Here is a 17,957-nt window from a genome sequence, read left to right as displayed (position 1 = left end):
TTCATTTCGGCCAGTCTTCTAATTAGTATTTAAATTAAGATAATGTTTTGTTTCTATAAAAATTTTTGAAATACGAGAAACCAGTAAACATCAGATCGTAGATTATAATTAAGGCAATAATTTTATCAAGGGGGGAAAAAGGCAAAATTTATGCTTCAGCCACGAGGTAAATAGGATAAATAGTGAAAATTAGTGAAAGAATCGTGGCCTGAAATTTGCATTAACTGTTTTGCGAAAACTTTCCGCTATCGAGTATTTAAAGGGACTAACAAAAGAACAGGACGAATCAGAAGCAGTAGCATAAATAACTAATACGTAATTAAATAATTTTGTTATACATACTTGAAATTTATATTTGTTAATCAATTGAATTCCGGACACGTATTATTCACCATTACTACAGATCTGTTTTATTATTTTATATGACTCTGTTTATATATATCACATCCAATATACAGGGTGTCCATAATTTAATCATCTGATAACAAAATTAGATTGAAACGTAATTTTACGAAGTAGCAGGAAATAATTTATGTCGATATGATCTTCAGTTCAAAGAATTTCGTTTGTTCTAATTTTTGATATGGGTAACAGGAAATTTGTTTGTTTATAAACAAAATGGCGTTATCCATTGAAAATGCAGTGGGCGTTCTCTGGTTATGGGAAAGAAATCTCCAAAAACAGTTCAAAGCCGATTCCGACATGAATTTAACAAACTTCTACCAACAGAACAACCACCCGAAAGATGGTTAAAGTAGTTTCGAGAGAAGGGACATGTTTTATATAAAGCAAGTGTAGGTAAGCCAAACGTCAGGGATGAAAATGTTTCCTCCATTCGAAATGTGTTTGCGTGTAGTCAAAATAAGTTCATTTCCCATGTCAGCTTGCATACAGGAATTCCCAGGTCGACTGTTCATAAAGTCGTTCACGAAAGCTTGAAACTAACTGCGTATAAATTGCATATTTGTCAACAAATAAACCCAATGATCTCGTCGTTCATAAGGAATTTTCTGTAGACATTCTTGAACGTGTCAGTAATGATATCAGTTTCTTCAGAAAAATCATATTCAGGGATGAAGCTACATGTAATGTTTGATGAGAGGTTAATCGACAGAACGGCAAGATTTGGGTATTAAGAAACCTGCATTTTGTAAGGGAAACTGAGCGAGGTAGTCCTTCAATTAAAGTTTGATGCGCAAACTCGTAACGAAGTTACTGGTTCCTTCTTTGCTCCGAGTGTTCAGTTGATTTTGACGATTACTTCGATATGCTGAGATTTTTTTCAGTATAGAGCTATTAGAAAAAAGCAGCCAAACTTTTTTTTCCAGCGGGATGGGGCTCGCTGTCATTGTATTACACATCTATACGTGTTTCTTTATAGAACATTCCCAGATCGCTGAATTGCTAGAGGAGGATGAATTTCATGGCTACGCCGTTCTTCGGATATCACAACACTCGACTTCTTTTCCTAGACTTTTTATATGATTTTGTGCTGCAGGGATTTGTAATATCGAAGAATTCAAAAACTCGAATCACCACAGAAACAGCTATTAGAAATCCACTCCTCAAATGCTTAATAATGTCTGGAGGGAAAACGAGATCTGCGAGCAAAGAATGATGCTCATGTTGAAGTGTGTTAATATTAAATTCTTTGAAATGTTAAAGAAAATGCAGTCAGTTTTTTTTCTTTTCCCTTCTTGTGTATTATTTAAAACATATCTTTATCCAATGAATAAATTATGAACAACCTGTACACTCATCAACAAAAATCCTTTATCTTATTATCCTTTATTTTTTTCGTGGGTCACAAACATATACATCCAGCTACATATTGAGGAAGATATTCATATTTTCGTACTTTTAAATTAAAAACTGTCAATATTGAAACTGACTTTTTATGCGTTACCTCGATCCCTATACTCATATTTAGGATAATTTTACACTCATTATAAAAAGCATGATACAAAAGGGATGATTCCGGTTAAACAAAAATTGACGGAGATATTTATTTTTAAAGTTAGGCGGCATTTCCAGGAGCCGTACATAAACTGAAGAGCAAAGTATTTCGATTTGTGTTTAACTGTACCAGTATACGAAAAAAATTCTGATGTAAATAAATTATGTGATTAGCCTTTCTATGTATATTATTGGAATAAGTATTGATGAATATAATTAGTTTCAGAAAAGGAGATCTTATTCACGGAATCATACAATAGCCTTGTTCGAGAAAACACTGGCAGGCTTTAGTATTGTCATATTTCCAAATTGTAGCAATATTTGCGTAAATTATAAATTCAAAATATTTCTAGTTTAATTAATTTTTTGTAAGATTTTTGGATTATGATTCTAAAGTAATAAGTGAATAAGCAGTGATTAACCACGAATTAGGTTTTTACTTATTTTTTTTATTATTACATCACACTTTTTACTGTTTTTAGAATTATGTATGTGTATGTGTATGACGATATGTTCGACCTCGATAGCTCTTATATGACGCTTCCAAAAATTTTCATTTTGAGTGTTTAAGCTTTCTACATTCATATGAAAAACAGATTAGATTATAGGTAAAATTCGACAACCGGAAGTGATACTTTACATGAAGCTTATAGAGTTCATAATAAATAATTGTATTAAAATACATTTCAAAACATTTCAATTTTATTGTTTCAGATTTTATATGAAGGGAAGCAACATATTATGTTTTGGCTTAAACTGATAAATCGGTACTTAAGTTCTGTTCTGTTCAGATCTCATAAAAATCTGTTCATATTTTCGCAAATATATTTCGCGAACAATATATTACGAAATAAACCAAAGCTTCTCATGTTTGATATTTAAGAGACAACATATTACATTTACGAATGTTAAAGGTATTTTTGGAATTATGCCAAATCCAACGACAATAAGCTCTAGTTATGAATCAAATAAATGTATTAGCCTCAATTCTCAATTTTATGACAGCTTCACTCTTGACGCTTTGAATGTTTGAATGACTTTTCAAATAAAAGGATGCTGCCTCCAAATATATGTCGCTATGCTACAATTTTTAAATTAATGATATTAGCAAATGTAAGTAGTACAGGGAATGTAAAAAAAAAATATCTGGCCACAATAAACATTGTATTAAGAATTCTAAAGATATGCAGTTTAAAATATTTTATGATTTTGTTGCTATATTTTACGTAACGTTAGTGAAACGAAAGTTACGTTTAATAAACAGAGCTAAAGCGACAAATAAAGTTGTCATTTTATTAAGAAAACTGAAGATTGATATCATGAACTGAGAAAAGACTGGAAAAAAGTATTAAAAATGTTTTTAAAAAATTCGAAAGTGTTCGGATAAGCCCAAAAGGGCTTATCAATGGCCCATGTGGAACAGCAAAACATTTATACAATAGATATACCATGAATTATGTGCATTTTTATTTAAACCTGTCAGATTAAAAATTAACAAAATAATATTCTTAAGAACTGTATCTACTAGTTTTAAAGAGATTAGTTTATTAATTAATAGCAGACAATTAAATATCAAAGAATAATACCTTCCTTTTTTAATGGCAATAGACCCGAATGAAAAATAAAACAACGCATTAAACTGAAACAACGCAAAATCGCGTTTGCAGACTAATATTCCTATTGAAATAGAAATATTATTATTAATTTTGTAAATAATTTGAATGAAACTGTATGTAAATTGTAGTATCGCTTGTATAAGTAATATGAAAAAGTTTAGAATATCCTTTCATACTCATTAAAATTATAAGGTATTTCTCCCGCTTTCTTGGCATGCCTTCGTGGTGTGGTGATCTGCACTCTGGGCGCGTATTCCAGAGGTCCGCGGTTCGATTCCCGGCGAAGGCGTTGCTAATTTTTCAATCTCTCTTACTTCCAAAAAAAGTCCTAATGTTCGTACAAAAAAGCGATTCAATTCTTGCTATAGCATTTCATTGTTTATTTAAATACATTACCTTCAAATCAGTAAAAAAAATTACTTTAATTACAAGTTTCATTATTCATTGCAATTGTAAACTGCAGAAGAGTATCAATTAACTAAATTACACAGGCGTTTTGTACCCTGTGCTTAAACTGAAAATACTTATTTTTATTTTCAGATGGCAACGAAGATGTTTGGCAGCATTCGACTATTACTGCTGGCGCTAGTGTACTTGCCTCCATAATTGTGGTAACTGCTATCTGCGCATTTTATTTCCGCAGAATATACTTAGAAAAGAAACACAGACCTATGGAAGTAAGTAGTTTTATAATAATAGATTTGTAATTAATAAGAGTGTAGCAAATTTCGATTTTAAAATGTATTTACTTTTGATTTGCAGTGTTTTTAACATTTCTGCATTTTCTTTGACTCAACATTTACTTACAATATTTATTTAGCCCATTGCTTTTAATTTACCAAATGGTTTCCCCGGTTTCTAATTTCAAGAATATCTATTTTATACTGCCTATGCTTACATTATTATTTGTTCAGGGTCACGTCGGAGCAGATTACACGTCGTCTATTACTAACTTTTTGTCTTTTCTTTAATATAATTAATCTTTAATTTAATAATTATCTTTAATTTCTTTAATAAACATCATTTTCTTCGCACTGACGGGCATAAAATTCCTCAGCAAAATCTAAAAATACTATTCAAAAGCAGCGTATCTTTACAATTTCCTCAGGATTATATTCTCTATATTACTTCGCCCACCAGCGGCCGAGCGGTAAAGTCGCTGAACACTGGTAGTTCGGTCCGAGGTTCGAATCCCGCGAACGGGCTGGCTGCATGGGCGTTTTCGTGGTTTTCCCCATGTGTAACGTGTATACGAGCCTGTTTCCCTTAGAAAGTCCTCCACGAAGGCATCCCTCCCCTTAGGCAGATAGCCCTCGAGGCTTTGCCATAATCACACACACACTCTGTATTATTTCTTTGAAAAAATACATGTCAAATAACATTTGACCGCAACTTCTTTTAATTCCATCAGTGATAAGGATAAAAAGTGAGGATCGACTAATAGCAATCTTGATGGCAATAATAATAATAATAAAATTTTTAAATTTTAATTCATTGCTCAATGAAACAGCAGTAGAAGATTTGAAGAAGAGAATAGCAACCCTTTGATGAAGGTGTTACAGGAAAAGTTTTTTATCGTCCTTTGATTTTTATAATAAAATTTTTTTCATTTATTCAGTTTTCTCCAATTGTTATAATAACTACAATGTTGTTTTTGCATCCTTGTTCAAAGTAAAGGAAGTGTTGCAATCCTGCAAAATTTCGGATATCATATATCAATGAAAATATCCATTTCGACCACTCTTGAATTCATTTAAACGATTTTTTGCATGACCTCTGTTCATACGAACAAAGTAAATGACTATTGTTTTAAACATATTTTAAAAATATGTTTAAAATATGTTTAAAAATATGTTATTAAACATATTTTAAAAATATGTTTAAAATGGAAAGTAAAAATAAAGTATAAAAATGGTTTTAAAATGTAAAATGGTTTTTAAATTTAGAAAGGATTTTTTTCGTGACCTCTGCACATAGGTATTTCTCGCATAACTGAAAAACGATTAGCCGGGGAACGTTGAAATTTTATACATGAGACATGTAAATGTGCACCTTCCGTTTTTTTAATCTACGGCACTAGACGTAGAATAAAAAAACGTACAATAAATTACACTGTTGTCCATTAAAATTGCAACACCAGACAGGAATGATCTGAAGAACTTCAAAATCACACGAAAGGAAGAAGTTGGGATATACAAATGATAAGTATTTCAGCGCATTTAGACGACGCAGGAGAGAGACACGACATCTGAAGCACTGCATAAAAGAAAAGTTGTGTAGTGGGTTTCTCATTCGGAAAGTGCTTCGTAAAATTGGAGTTTGCTGAGAATACCGTGTTGTACCTCGAATAAGAAGAGGAAATGCTTACCAGCAAGTTTCGAAATTCGATGGAGACAGGATCGTTGCCTATCGAGAGGATAGGTTATCGTTCCGTGGTATCGCCGGTAGCACGGGTCGATATCCAACCACTGTCAGCGAATATGGAATCAACGGATTGTTGAGGGTCATACTTAATGGCATGCAGGATCTCAACGCCCTCCCATGACTAACGCCACAGAGGACATACATATTGTGAGGTCAGCCCTGCAAAACCGTACAACCACACCACGGACCATTAGTCATGAAATGGGGATGTTTGCAGCACGCCCACTATCAGCTCGTAAGGTGCGTCGACGTTTGCAGCAGGGTAACCGTTACTTCGGATTTCCTTGACAATGTAGCATAGAGAGAGATGACGACTCTGAGCCAAAGGACAAAGCTGGGTACAGGATTGGCACAATGTCGACTTTTCAAAAGAGTCCCGGTTCTACGCAGTATTCTAATGACCGTATACGTGTCTAGAGTGTCCGAGGAAATCGCAAATCGCACGTCGCCTGCTTACATTCATATCGACATAGGAGCCCTGCAGAGGGTGTGATGGTTTCGGCGGCTATTAGGTACACGACACACACATCATAGTTCGGATCGACGGCAGTTTGAACGCAGATGGATACGCCTAATGGGGTAAGGGCCGTTTTAGCTGCCATGAGTTGCAGCTGTTTCTACTAATTTCGCACCCCTGTAAACAAAATGCTTACAAATTTAATCATTTTATCTTCATGCCATACTTTTCACGTGCAATAAATATATTTTTTGTATTTGTTTTGCTTCATGGTGTTTCAGTTTTAATGGCCAGCAGTGTAAATATTAGAATAAAATTACAGAGCGCACTGAACTTGGTAAGAGGGTGAATATATCTACCCACTTTCCCGGCTCGCTGAGCTCTCTTTTCTTATTCTTATATCTTAGTTAAATGTGCAATTTTTTGCTTTAAAAGTGATTGAATTATGGTCCGGCTAAGTATATAATGCCTTTGCGTAATTTACATGCAATAGTTCTAGAATTACCAACAATTTAAAACTTTTTGTGGCGCTAGGCTTAACAAGGTCGCTATTTGTTTATATTTGAACATCTTAGCAGAACACTGTATTATGTGGAGTTGGTGCTCCAACTTCAGTGTCTTTTTTGCCAAGTGGCACGGAAAGTTAACGATCAGATTTGGCCTCAAAACTTTTCTCTGCCTGCTTGTTGGACAAATTGCTTGCTTTGGCGTAGACACTCTAATTGTAACTGCAAAAATTATTTTTCCTTAATTGTTTTTAACTGTGTTTGGTGTTTTAAGTTTCTCCGTATTTTACAATTTTTAATGAAGATGTTTTGAGTTTTTGTGGATTTTTGCCCTGCCGCGAAGTGAGAACTGAATTGATTGAATGAGAAATATGGCTCTATTGGAATTCGAGAAAATAAGTTTAAATGAAGCGCAGCAAAATATGTGTATAATTTAATTATCCGTATAAGAAGTTCAGTGATGCCCACATCAGGTTTTTTTATTCTTATTATTCTGCTGCTGTTTCAATGAAATGTGAAGTTTAATTTCAACTTCGTGTTATTATTATATATAGCGGTGTTTCAAAACTAATGAATCAAACTTTAAGATAGAACACAGAGGCTGATAGAACACAAAATTGGCATGATCCATATGTTAAGCAATTAGGCGCTAGATGTCATTGTCTTTTTCCTCCACTCACGCCAACTTTCATCTTCTCCTTCTCATTATAGCTAATATTTACTACTACATTTTAGTAATTTCCTAACTAACTGCACTTACTTACTTTCCCGTTGATCGTAAGATTTAGAGGAAGACCTGGAAATTTGTGCCTATCATTTTGGTGGAAGTTTGCAGGAATTGAGAGTTAGATAATTAGTGGATATAAGTTACGAATACATCATATAAATAACTGAAATAAATATAAGCTTTGAGATATACTCGCAAGCAAATTCAGTCAGTCACTCTGTCCCACCAAAGTCTTTAATGATTTAAAATAACAACAAAATACCCATCTCCCTGCGAAGCTAGCACCACATAAATCTCCTAACATACTAATATAATGATGACATGTAGTGTTTTAATTCGCCACTTTGCCGAACCCAAATTGTTTAAATGTTTCGGGCATGCGCATCAGTATAACATATCTCGTAACTTTTAAAACACTTCACTACTACATATTATGTAGAAAACAGGTCCCAAATGTTATTCATATTTTTAAATGCTAGAGAAAAACAGAAATTGCTGTTAATTTATATTTGGTTTGCACAGAAGCTAAACTCTCTTATTGAGGATCCTGGTCACATGAAAACGAAACGAACTGCCGCTTAATTGCACTGTTCTCCCGAGAGTTTTTATTTGTCGAAAATAGTCAGCGGGAAAATACTTAAGTGCCCTATTTTTATTCTTGCACTTCTAAACATATAAAACTGTAATATCACTTATTGTAATGATAATTTCGAGCAAAAATATGGCAATTTAATGTTAAAAAATAGCTATTTATTTTCATTACTTTATTATCCTTCTTCGGAAAAACTAAAATTTTCTTCTGATTTCATCTTAAAGTGATTTGATATGTACTAAGCAAAAGTGCTAATTTCACTAACATAAGTAACTTCTAAAGAATATCATAATTCATTCGAACATATCATATTAAAATAAGTAACAAAATAATTTTCAGTATTTTACTATCCATAGTTATTTCAAGTTGGAGGAAGGATATCAAGTAATTGCATTATGCACTGAAATAAAATAAAGGTAATAAAATAAATCCATGCAAAATAAAATTAATATCATGCAATTAAGGCCGTTACTTAAGCTATCACCTGAGTAAGTCATTCTTAAAGTGAGCCACTATTAAAATTACTGCTTGAATAAAAACGTTTTCTATTACTTAGTTCTTGTTTATGAAATACGTCCTTATTCAAGAAACGTGTGGAGGCCTTAAAGAAGATAAAATATTCAGGTAAAATCCGATAAATTCTAAAGACACACGTTCTAAAAATTTCGAAGTAACATGTTGAAATATTAATTCTGTAACATGTTAAAATATTAATTCTGTAACATTTTAAAATAATTGACTGCAAATGTGAAATTTTGAGATTATTTTCTAAAATATTCTAAAACCAGGGAGAAAAATAGGTCTAGATTTTTAAAGGCTGTTATTGAATTTATCGGCGGAGCAGATGAGCAACAGCTGCGATCGCGTGGCAGCTGTTCATATCGCGAATCATTCCTCACTGTATCTTCAATATCATATACAAAGAAAAGATTGAGAGTTTCACAATGCATTGAAAATCCTCCGCACCATAATATTAACCCCACACACATATATATTCTCTAAACACCAACTTTTGCTATTTGTATATGTTGTTATCCTATATTTCAGGTTTTTATATGTTCTTTTTCTCTAATTCTTAAAGTACATTTAAATTTTTTAAATAATAACGGAATTTTTTTAAATCTTTGTTGTACTTGCATGCAAATTTTAAACTAATTTAGATATGGTAGAAAGCCTCGTAATAATAATACTCAGTGAAAGGTAAAATGTAGTCTAAGTAAGACTTGATATATAAAGGGTGATCATTAAAAATCTTCCCCGACATGTGAACCCATAACAGACTATGCATGCAGTCAACGGAAATGAAACTTCAGATATCATTATTTGAAGGTATGCGCTTGAGATCGTGATGATTTAAAACAATAGAGCTCTCTCAGTTATATTTTCAGTGAAAACATTTCGAAATTTTCGAATGGCAGGACCCACTTTCTTTCTGCACAAATTGAACAGCGCATTCAAACGATATACTTGTGACGAAAATTTCCGGTGTAAAACATTTGCAAAGAGAAGCATTCTAAAGGACCACTGACAACTCAAGGAGAGGGAAAAACCTTTTTATGGAATTACAAGTTTTCAACGTGTACAAGGCTTTAGGATAGAGTGATCTTTCGTACTTTTGCAGTTTCGTGGCCACCGTAATCCCCCGACCTTACTCAGATGGATTTCACGTTCTACGGTTACCTGAAATCTAAGTGTACCCATCGAATGCATGCAATTTGTCAGAACTCAGAGATGCCATAAAACGCAATGTTATACAGATTCCTCCTGCGATACTACTTTCGTCATTGTTGTCAACAATCACTCGCATGCAATACGTTATCTTCTGCGGAGATGAACTCGTTGAAAACTTGTAATTCAAACAAAAGTTTTTTCCGCTCTCCTGTCTTGTGCTGTTATTTGGCTCACTTCCGTTGTCGGAAGCCATGTTAGCAGTGCACTCACTTACTCCTTTCGTCGCTCGTGTACCGTTCCAATATCAGTTATCGTTTTTTAATAAGCTGATCAGTTCGTGCAGCAAAACGTGGGTGCTGCCATTCGAAAATTTCAAAATTTTGCAGTGACTGTAACCGTGAGAACGCTATTGATTTAAATCATCACAATCTCGAGTGCATACCTTCGAATAAAAATATCTGGAATTTTATTTCGATTGGTTGTGCTGATAGAACACTAAGAGTTCATACATCAGGGAAGTTTTTCAATGACCACCCTATATATCCCATAAACAATTCTGAAAAGTGATACAATTATTAAATAGGCAAAACTGATTCCAGTTAAATAGAATACGCGAATATAATAATCATTTATTGCTTATTGGAAAACATCAGAATAAAAAATTTTGCTTCTCCTGCCAGCTTATCCGAAGTTTACTTAACGCATCTATAAAGTTTTAGGATTAAGCATATGCAGATTCAAAATTGGAAAAATAAATCACTGTTTACTCTTTAGATATAATCCTTGTAATATTTTTCACTTAGTTATTATTATCTGTATTATAATTATTACTTGTAAGTATTTGTATACAATGCTTAATTCTTTCGTGCAGCTCATCTTTTAGAATGCTGTTTAAATCTCTGGTTAAAATTTTCCGAATCTCTTCTGTTATTAAAATAATGTCCTTAAGGAGAGATTTCCATAATGTAAAGAGAAAGTCTGCAGGTGCCAAATCTATTGAATAAGGGTGGTGTTTGAGGAAGGCCATACTTTTCCTTATTATAAACTGCTCGATGAGAATGGAATCGTGTAACAACGCATTGTATTGTCATATAGCAGAAATAAGTTATTCACCTGAGCATTTTCTTACTAATCCATAGAATTCTCTTCAGACATATGTCCATTATGTCTTTCTAAAACGCAGAGTTTACAGTCTACTCCTCGGTGAGATATTGTTCGTGAATTATCTCTTTCTAATAAAAAAAACAAAGAATACGAAAGGCAAAGATTCCTGCATTCATCTTCAACATCTTTCACTTCGTCACTCCGCAACTACCCAAAAATTTGGATCTGGTTAAAGTATGATCTCCGTACGCTTTAAACAGTACTTGTATGGTCTTCGTACGCTTATTGGACGATTTGTTCGTGCGTTTTGTACGCTTTATTTCAATGTCTCCGTTGCTCTAGGAAAATTTTAGAATAACTTCCGTCGATAACCAGACATGTGAGGTTAAATATGCTGTAGAAACATTAGGTATTTTTTGGAACCAGGAAAGATGAAAAATAAGCAAACACCTTCGCCGTGAATCGAACCACGGACATCTGGAATACCGGCCCAGCGTGCAGAACCACCACGCTACAAAGGCGAGAGAAATTCCTTATATACTTCCCTTTTTAAAGGGCGACTGGGGTTTCAGGGGACCCAATCGCCAAATCCTTGGTGTGAAGAATCCTCATCCAACATCCTTTTAGTTCGGGCGCCACTGTAGAGACATTAGGTATTTTTTGGAAGCAGGCAAGATGAAAAATAAGCAAATGCCTTCACCAAGAATCAAACCACGGTCCTCTGGAATACCGGCACAGCGTGCAGAGCCACTATACCACAAATGCACGCTAGAAAGGCGGGAGAAATACCTTATAAAGCCGTATTTAATTAACCTTTTCTGCAACTGTATGCAACTAAGGCGACATCCCGTGAACATCCTCCATATTTGGTGGAGAAAAACTTCAAAAAAGGCATAACATAAATTCATTTACTACGCTGAGCGTCCTCAATCCCGCAACGCAGACTTTTAAAAAGAACTCTCTCTCTCTTTAACTACCAAGAAAGGCTGAATCGGGCCACCAGGCGCTGGTTCTTCACCTCGTGTTCGTAGACTACCAAAGAGGAAGGCAACCTATACATACTGTATTTCTGGCCATAACGCTAGCCAATTCAGATGGCCTAAACTATGAACGTCTAGGACAGAATGGGTTGCTCGTTTTGGCCGTAGGAATCCGCGTTATTGTGCTTCCAAGATTATTGTCTTAGTAAAATACTAAGCCAGTGTTTCAGCCCCAGGTTACGTAATCTGAGATGGGAGTGATAATAATAAATGCGTCTAACTGTCATTTCGTAAGCTTGCTGAAATTTAAGAATTTAAAAAAAAATAATCCTAAATTTTTGTACATGTAGTTGTTTTTCATTTTAAAGTTATATTATTTAAGTAATTCTTAAAGTCAAAATAGTATTTTTAAGCTGACGAAAACAACAAAATGATTTTACAAATAATTTATGCTACAAAGAGCGTATATTTACTAATAAAATATTACGGCAAGTACGAGTTCAATTAAACAAGTAACTTTCAAGCTAGAGGACAGCGATTTAGAAACTCCTCCGCTCAAATTGAAAATTCTCTTATAATATTATGAGTTAACAAGATCCAACAAGGTTCTAACAGCTTCTCAAGTCCATCAACGGTCGAGCGGTAAAGTCGTTGAACGCTGTTAGTTCGACTTGGGCTCGATTCCAGTCGAACGGGCTGGCTGGATAGGCGTTGCCGTGCTTTAGCCCATGCCCACAAGCCAATTTCCCTTAGAAAATCCCCCTCAAAGGCATCTCTTCCTCTAATATTTGCCATCACATAAACCAGCGGTTCTCAGTTTTTTGACTAAAGCATACCATCTAAACAAAAATTTAACCTTTAGGACCACCACTACCACCACTCTGGAACAAAGTTCAGATCACGTAAATTTACGAGTGTTAGAGAAAAACTCAATCAGGATATTGGGATTTTAATTGCTGAATTTAATAGCTAAAAATGCTTTGCTCTTTGTGTACCACAAATTTTTCTTTTGCGCACCACCGGTTGAGAACTCCTGACATAAACTAAACCGAATAAAACGCTGGAGAAGTGTATATGCAACAGAAATGGTTATTTTGAAACAAACTGCAGTGAGAATCAATGTTCTGTTAACCATTTTTGGAAAATAAATAATTTGCAGGAACTTCTTTACGGAGTTCTTTCACGGAATTTTCAAAATAAATAAATAAAAATAGAAATGTATTATTTCTCATTATTTTCGGTGTAAATATGCGATTTAAAAATTTATTTTCAAATTAAATTTAAAAAAATTTACATATCTATTTATTCATGATACTTTTCTTACTTAAATTAAGATATGTAACACCTTTTGTACAAATTCTATTCTGTTTTTAATAAGTAATCAAATTTATATTCCTGGAAATTGAATATATTAGAGATAATGCAAATGCATATTCGATGTATAATTCTTTAGCTGCGTAAACAAGAATTGTATTAAATGGATATAAATATTCATAATTAGTGAAGGGAAATTATAAAGCTTTTTGATAAAATTTAATTTCTGATTCTACGCTTTTAGCCTCGTATAAATTGATTAGAATAAGAAGTATTTGTTACAATAAAATTTGACATTTTCTGTTACTAGTTAAGCATGAATATTCATTAATTAATGAAGTGAATAGTATTAGTTTTTTATAAAATATAATTAATTCTTAATCGCATTAGTCCTTTGTATTGAAATTATTTCTAATACTTAATGGTACACTTTTATACGCTCTCCATGTACATAAATAGCTTACATATGTTTCAATGGTATCAGAATTATTTAAGTTAACAAATTTATTATAACTATTCTTCTTGCTAATTTTAGCAGAAAACTTTCATTTACCGTATTTACTCTAAAATAAGACCTCCCTGAATAAAATAAAAATTCCCCTAAAATTTAGGATTAATTTTGAGAAATAGAAAATGTATGTAAATATTTATTTTAGCTTTAATTTTGATAAACAAAATCTTAATTCCGCCTTCCTTTTCTTCAGAATTGTGTTTCTGTTTAAATAACAGTTTTGCTATTATAACAAAAAGAACACTCCGGAAAACAGTGTTATACTATAGCAACAAGAATCATCGTAAATTGCATTAAACTTCCAAAACTACAGTTTTTGAAGCTTAATTACAGAGGCTGTTTGCACAATTTTAGACGATTTTAGTTGTAATTACAGAAATATTTACCTAAAAATTTTATGTTTTAAGTTGTGAGATTCTGTACTGTGTCTTTTAAAGTAACAGTTGAATTTGAAGAATCTTCAGAACTGGTAAGCGAATGATCGCTTGAGTTCGTGATATAGAAAACAACAAGTAAGAATAGTGAAATAACTCTTTATTATTCCAATTAAAGTTTAACAGAACTCCGTCTTGGAGTTTGACAATAAAGCTGGCACTCGGGCTTGAACTGAAAAACTATAAGAAATTAACTTAACTAATCTTAACTAAAAAGATATAGCCGAAGCTATCAAACTTCTAACGGAGTTGGCCCCTTAACGCTAATTCACTGCGAAGCTATCAAGAGCCTAAAGTACGGCCGAGCGTAATAATAGTTTAAGAGAGAGTAGCTTAAAAAGGCGGGCGCCTGCTAGCCAGAATCACTGGTTCTCTCTAACTAAGACAGTAGAACTTCGCGGTTAAATACTACTCCTCAAATTTTCATTCAAACTTGATTCTAAAAATACGTTTTGGCCGGAAGTGGTAAGTTGAAATTAAGAAGCGATAGGAAAGGAAAACTCAAAATTTAACTGTTAGAAAAATTATCATAATCCTTACAAAGTATTTGGTAACTCTTAATCTTCATTATCTTTATACAACATAATTTCCATGATGATAAAGGTTTTTGTAGTGTCGAAAGAAGTATTATATCCCATTGCTCTGGAACAGCTTTCCAAAGTCTACGGAGGTTGTAAGGTTCACGTCTGGACAATCCGCTTTTTAAAAGTTTAGCAACGCAAAAGTGCATTGGTGATAGATCAGAAGATTTAGCAGGAATATGAGTAACGAATAAGGTATTGATACTCAATTTTGTCCAGGAAATCAACAGTAGATTTTGATGTGTCGCTGATTACGTTGTCTTGATGCAGTTTTACTGATTGATCACACCAGGTGTAAAGAGAATGTATTCCATATTTGAAAAATGGGTATAAAATATGTTTCTGTTAATATGTAGACTTGATCTTAAATTTTTTCTCCACTCTATTTATTTTTGATTTGCCATTATACGAAAAACCACCAACAATAATAAATCCCTTCGAAAACCCTTCCTTAGATTCCTTGAACCATGTTTTAAGATTTTTTCTCTTCTTTGATGATAATAAATGGATCTCATTTTATTCCAGCCATTTAAGTACACCTAAGACACACGCCTATTGTGACAAAAGTTTTTCATTTTTATCCGGATAAATGTTTCTCGTGAAGAATTCTGCAGGGCGTTGTGCGTTCGACAATATGTCGTGGAGAAAGACAACGCATATTATGTTTTTTTCACCTTTTTAAGTTTCAAATCAGCATTAATCACTTTGCTTATATTTGACGCGGAGCATTTTTATGATTTTGCAACGGTCCTTTGACTGGGCTGATTTTCTTTCAACATTAAATATCTTAATTTTGAACATTCGAAACATTCCGTTTTCCCTTGGATATGTATTTGGAACAATTTTTACACTTGGAGTTAAGTTTGATGTTTTTCCTCTTTTTTTTAATAACGCTACCTATTCTAGCTTTATATATAGAAATCATGGCTTTCACAAGATTTTTTAATAACTGGATACAAATAATTATCTTCGGAAAGAACACAAACATAACCTTCCATCCACTGCTTCTTTAAAAGCATACATTTTGCATGAAAACAAAACTGACAAGTAGCAGACTATAATTTATACTTTCAAAAATATATTTGCAGTAAAAAATCCAAGCACAAGATTTTTTTACAGCAAAGCAATATCGTCTAAAAAATGCGAACAGCCTCTATAGAACCTACTTCCGCTACGGAAGTGAAAATGGCGAAGAAAAGTTACATACTTACCCGATAACAATAAACCAAAAGGAAGAGGAAGCCAAACTTCTGGCGCTATCTTTTGACAAAATGTAAAAGTAACTAAAACTTTACGCTGATTCTGTTTGCTATAGGTATGTTTAATAACACTTGGCGGTCGAAGCTCATTGCTTAATGATATATTTTTACCTATTTGCTTTCAAGCACATCCGTAATCCGCACAGAAGACGTGGCAGCTGGATGTGGCTACTATAATTAACGGTAGTCATGCAGTTTATTTATACGCAATGAATTACCTGTATGATTTATTTAGCATTTAAGCAGTGTAATTATTTTCTATAATTACAGTACTTCTAAGATAATTAAAATTTTTCCTCTCATTCTACAATTTCATTTATTCAAGCACGCGATCATAAGACCGTACGAAATTTTCGAGTGAAAATACAGCAAAAATAAAGAGATCCTATTTTTATGAAAATATGGTATTCATAACACACATAAACACACACACATATAAACAGATAAGCATTTATAACTTCATTACTGGATTTGATTATCCAATCTCAAAAGAATACTAAATATGGGTTTAAGCATTTAAATTAATTTATTTTGAAAATTTATTTCTTTTTTCACTAAATAATTTATTTTATTCTAAATTTTATTTGAAAGCATTTTATTTGAATGGTAATGTCCTTAAATCAATAAGAAGGGAAAATTCTCAAGTTACGATGCCGTCTTATTGCAAAATACGAAGATCCGTGATTCGAATCCTGGTGATTTTCCGCTCGAAATTCCTATAACTTAATAAAAGTATTTACGGAATTTTTTATTAGCAAGATTTATTGTAGACAACAACAATAGACATTTTATACAAACAACATGTTATAAATTCAGATTTCATTTCTAAATAGATTGAGCCACCTATTTTAGTAAAATAAACACTTCAAATTTCCTTGCATGCAGTCGAAATGAATTTACCTTACGTTAAACTCCTGCTTGCAAGAAATTCCAAAACATGTTAAAATACCCCAGCGTTCACATTAACGAAAACAAAGCAAAATAATGAAATCTCGTTAGGAACATTTTGAGATAAATTGTTCCATGTCTGCTCTGACATCAGAATTTCCCTACCCCCTTTTCGTTCTCTATTAAACTAAATCTAATTTCGCGATCGCAGAACAATCCCAATTGTTTACTACTTACTACTTCCAACCTTGACTGGGGACGCAAAGGTAGAGGAGGGAGGAAGGAACAGTGAAATCCTTTTCCCTCGTACCATCGCTGAGACAAAATGGCCACGACATCATAAAGGCGTATTTCGTTTTAACTACCGTTTTAAATCAACCCACTGGTATCTGTTTGGCATTGAGTTGAGAGAATTTGCAGGCGAGTTGATTAAAAAGCAGAACAGGAAAAACAAAAGTGTGTTGTACCCATTTAAAAGGAGGTTCAGTTTACTAGTGCTTGATATTGAAGTGCCATCTTGACTTACACCTTCTACTGGCTCTTACCTCCTTTGTTCTTAAATCACGAAATTTATAGACTCTAAAGAGGTTGGGAATTCATGCAAAACATCGGTACGGAAACGTCCACTAACATTTGTTCTTGATCGTCAGCTATAAATTCTTTCTTTTTCTAAATATGTTTGTCGGATGTTTTAGAATGCTAACGATTGTTTGATGATTTCTTACTAATCGCATAAGTTGGCGGAACCGACTTATGCGATTAGTAAGATGCGATTAGTAGTCTTTTTGACAAGTCTAAAAAGGACATAAAGCATTTAAAATTCAGTGACCTCAATCCGCAATCTCTGAAATTATATGAGTCATTCAGTATGATAAAAATTAAGGTGTAACTGGATATTGTATACACAGAAGTATCTCATTTTACTGCTATTTACAGC

The 17,957-nt window shown here is 33.3% G+C and overlaps 1 protein-coding gene across 1 annotated transcript in view; it reads left to right on the top strand.

Moving 5' to 3' along the window:
- Positions 1 to 17,957, top strand: part of LOC118192483 (adhesion molecule nephrin-like) — a 908,686-nt gene that overhangs the window by 842,677 nt on the left and 48,052 nt on the right. Inside the window, exon 10 of the mRNA XM_085815030.1 lies at positions 4,113 to 4,249. Coding sequence (XP_085671156.1) covers positions 4,113 to 4,249 — 137 coding nt within the window. The remainder of the gene's footprint in view (positions 1 to 4,112; positions 4,250 to 17,957) is intronic.

This window comes from Stegodyphus dumicola, chromosome 4 (assembly GCF_044657685.1).
Source record: "Stegodyphus dumicola isolate Sdum_Otavi_A_Nest chromosome 4, ASM4465768v1".
Taxonomy (NCBI): domain Eukaryota; kingdom Metazoa; phylum Arthropoda; class Arachnida; order Araneae; family Eresidae; genus Stegodyphus; species Stegodyphus dumicola.
This window is presented reverse-complemented; position numbering and strand designations above follow the sequence as displayed.